We start from the raw sequence: 1,981 nt of genomic DNA, 5'->3' as shown, positions 1-1,981 counted from the left end.
GGCCCGCCCCACCCCCCAGCCGGCGCCCCCGGGGAGAGTCCCCGCTCTCCCACCCGGGATGACTGTGGAAAATAAGAACGAAGTAAGACCCGAGAGACGCCCAACGCCGAGAAAAACGCGACCACCGGCTTAAGGGGGGACTGGTGGCCGCCACCCGAGGGCACCTGTGAAACCCGGGGAAGAGACCCTACCGCCGGCTTCCCCCGCCGGCGGCCCCGGGCCCACCCTGGCGAAGGAAGAAGGCTCTGCCGCCCCCCGCCCCGGGACCGGCCCCGACTCGATCCGGGGGAACGAGGAGGCGCCGGCCGGGGAGCTCCCCCCCGTCCCGCCCGGCGGGGAGAAGGGGCGCCGCTTCCCGCCCTGCGGCCCTACCTGCTCCGGCGACGACCTGAGGAGAGCGGCCGGCGGGGCAGCGTCTCTCGGGGCTTCTCCTTCCTGGAAAGGGCGCGGCGGAGTCCCAGGGCCGTACCTGGGCCGTACCTCCGCGGGCGGCACCGCCACCGACGGGCTGGGGCCGCCCCGGGGCGCGGGGGGAAAACGCCCCCGGAGCCTGAGGGGAAAAGGGGGTCGGCCCGGAGGAGCCGAGCGGTGCCGGGACTCGTCCTCGGGCCTGTCTCCAAGAACCTGGAAACCTGAGCCCCGGCTCACTCAGAGGACAAGGTACCAGCCCTTACCGTCTTCTCTCAACTCCTGGTGATGTTAAATATGACTTTTCACTCCCCGCCCCCGGTTTCATGATGTTGAAAACCTGTTTGGGCTTCTTACTCCCCTTCCTCCGACGGCAGGGTGCCTGGCTGAGGAGAAGCTGTGGAGAGGGGCGGTCTCCCCGGCAGGGGCGAGGCGCTCTGCCTTGTAACTAACTAGCTGCTCACCCACAATTAATTATTTATCTAGTGGCAAAATAGGGTGTTTTGCCTCCACCAAGCTTTTCTAGCCAGGCAGCTAGCCACAGGGGCAAAAGGAGCTGTGGAAGTTTTTGCACTGCGGTGGGTTTGTTGTTTTGTTGTTTGTTTAGGGTTTTTTTTTTTAATCAAGGAAGCAAACCTCAAGGTGTTTCTAAGAGGCTGGAGGGTGGCGGAGGTGGTTCCCTGGAATGCAGGAGGCTGGGGCCTCCCTTGGCTCTCCTTCCCCGGGCAGAGGAGCAGCCTGGCAGGGAGGCCGGGTTCACTCACATCAATCTGTGCCCATTTCGGCTTCTCCAAAGGGTGAGAGAGAAGCAGTTGAGCACTTCATGTCTTGTTTTAAGTGTATTTTCCCAAACCACGTGTGGTGCGTAGTGAGGACAAGAAGTGGTACTTGAAAAGCCTTTTCAAATGTGAGGTTGAGAATGCTTTGGCACGGTGTGCTGGTAACATTAAATACGTAAAGAATTTTGGGATGGGTTGGGTTCAAAATGGCACACCAAAGGAACTCTTGAAAGACAGGAGTGGAATGATCTTGCTACCAGGAAATCCAAGGACTGAGGGTGACCTGTGTCTGTCCTAGCAGAGCTGTAGTGACTCTGGTTTGTGTTATTTATTTACGTGCTGGAGTGACTTGGATATACGGAAGCAGGAAAGCGTAGAGTAAGGGTATTGGATAACACTGGTGGAAGTGATCAGATAGTCCCTGGAGAAAAACAGAAACTTCTGATGTGTGAAATAAGGAGGAATGATGACTGTAGTTAAATATTTACTTTATGATGTCAACACACTGCAGTTAAGAGGTGCCTGATGAATGTGTAACTTAGAAGCTGGGGCGGCTCTATGTTTTTTAGCTAGTGAAGATCTCAACAGAAACGTTTGTACTGTGATTGTGTATGTGCTTATAATACAGTGGAAGACTAAGGGAACAATATTGCATAAGAAAAGAGCAGTATAGGTTGTTTGTTATCCAGATAATACCCAGGAGACAAGAAAACTTAGTTGGTACATGTTGGAAAACAGGACAAACTGCCATTACTTTGTAAAGTTCCTACGTGACTGTCTCCGAGGATGGCATC

General features: G+C 55.7%; 1 protein-coding gene across 3 annotated transcripts in view; it reads right to left on the bottom strand.

Moving 5' to 3' along the window:
- PRRG4 (proline rich Gla (G-carboxyglutamic acid) 4 (transmembrane)) overlaps window positions 1-806 on the bottom strand; it is an 8,337-nt gene extending 7,531 nt beyond the window's left edge. The window contains exon 1 of one of the 3 annotated variants that reach the window (XM_014949264.1): window positions 675-806. In XM_014949264.1, the coding sequence (XP_014804750.1) occupies window positions 675-736 (62 nt within the window). In that variant the 5' untranslated portion in view covers window positions 737-806. Of the gene's footprint in view, window positions 1-372 lie in introns of all 3 variants that reach the window. The other 2 variants (XM_014949265.1, XM_014949266.1) reach the window with 2 other exon arrangements.
- Between the last annotated feature and the right edge of the window lie 1,175 nt (window positions 807-1,981).

Source organism: Calidris pugnax, unplaced genomic scaffold (genome assembly GCF_001431845.1).
Source record: "Calidris pugnax isolate Ruff unplaced genomic scaffold, ASM143184v1 scaffold177, whole genome shotgun sequence".
Taxonomy (NCBI): Eukaryota; Metazoa; Chordata; class Aves; order Charadriiformes; family Scolopacidae; genus Calidris; species Calidris pugnax.
This window is presented reverse-complemented; position numbering and strand designations above follow the sequence as displayed.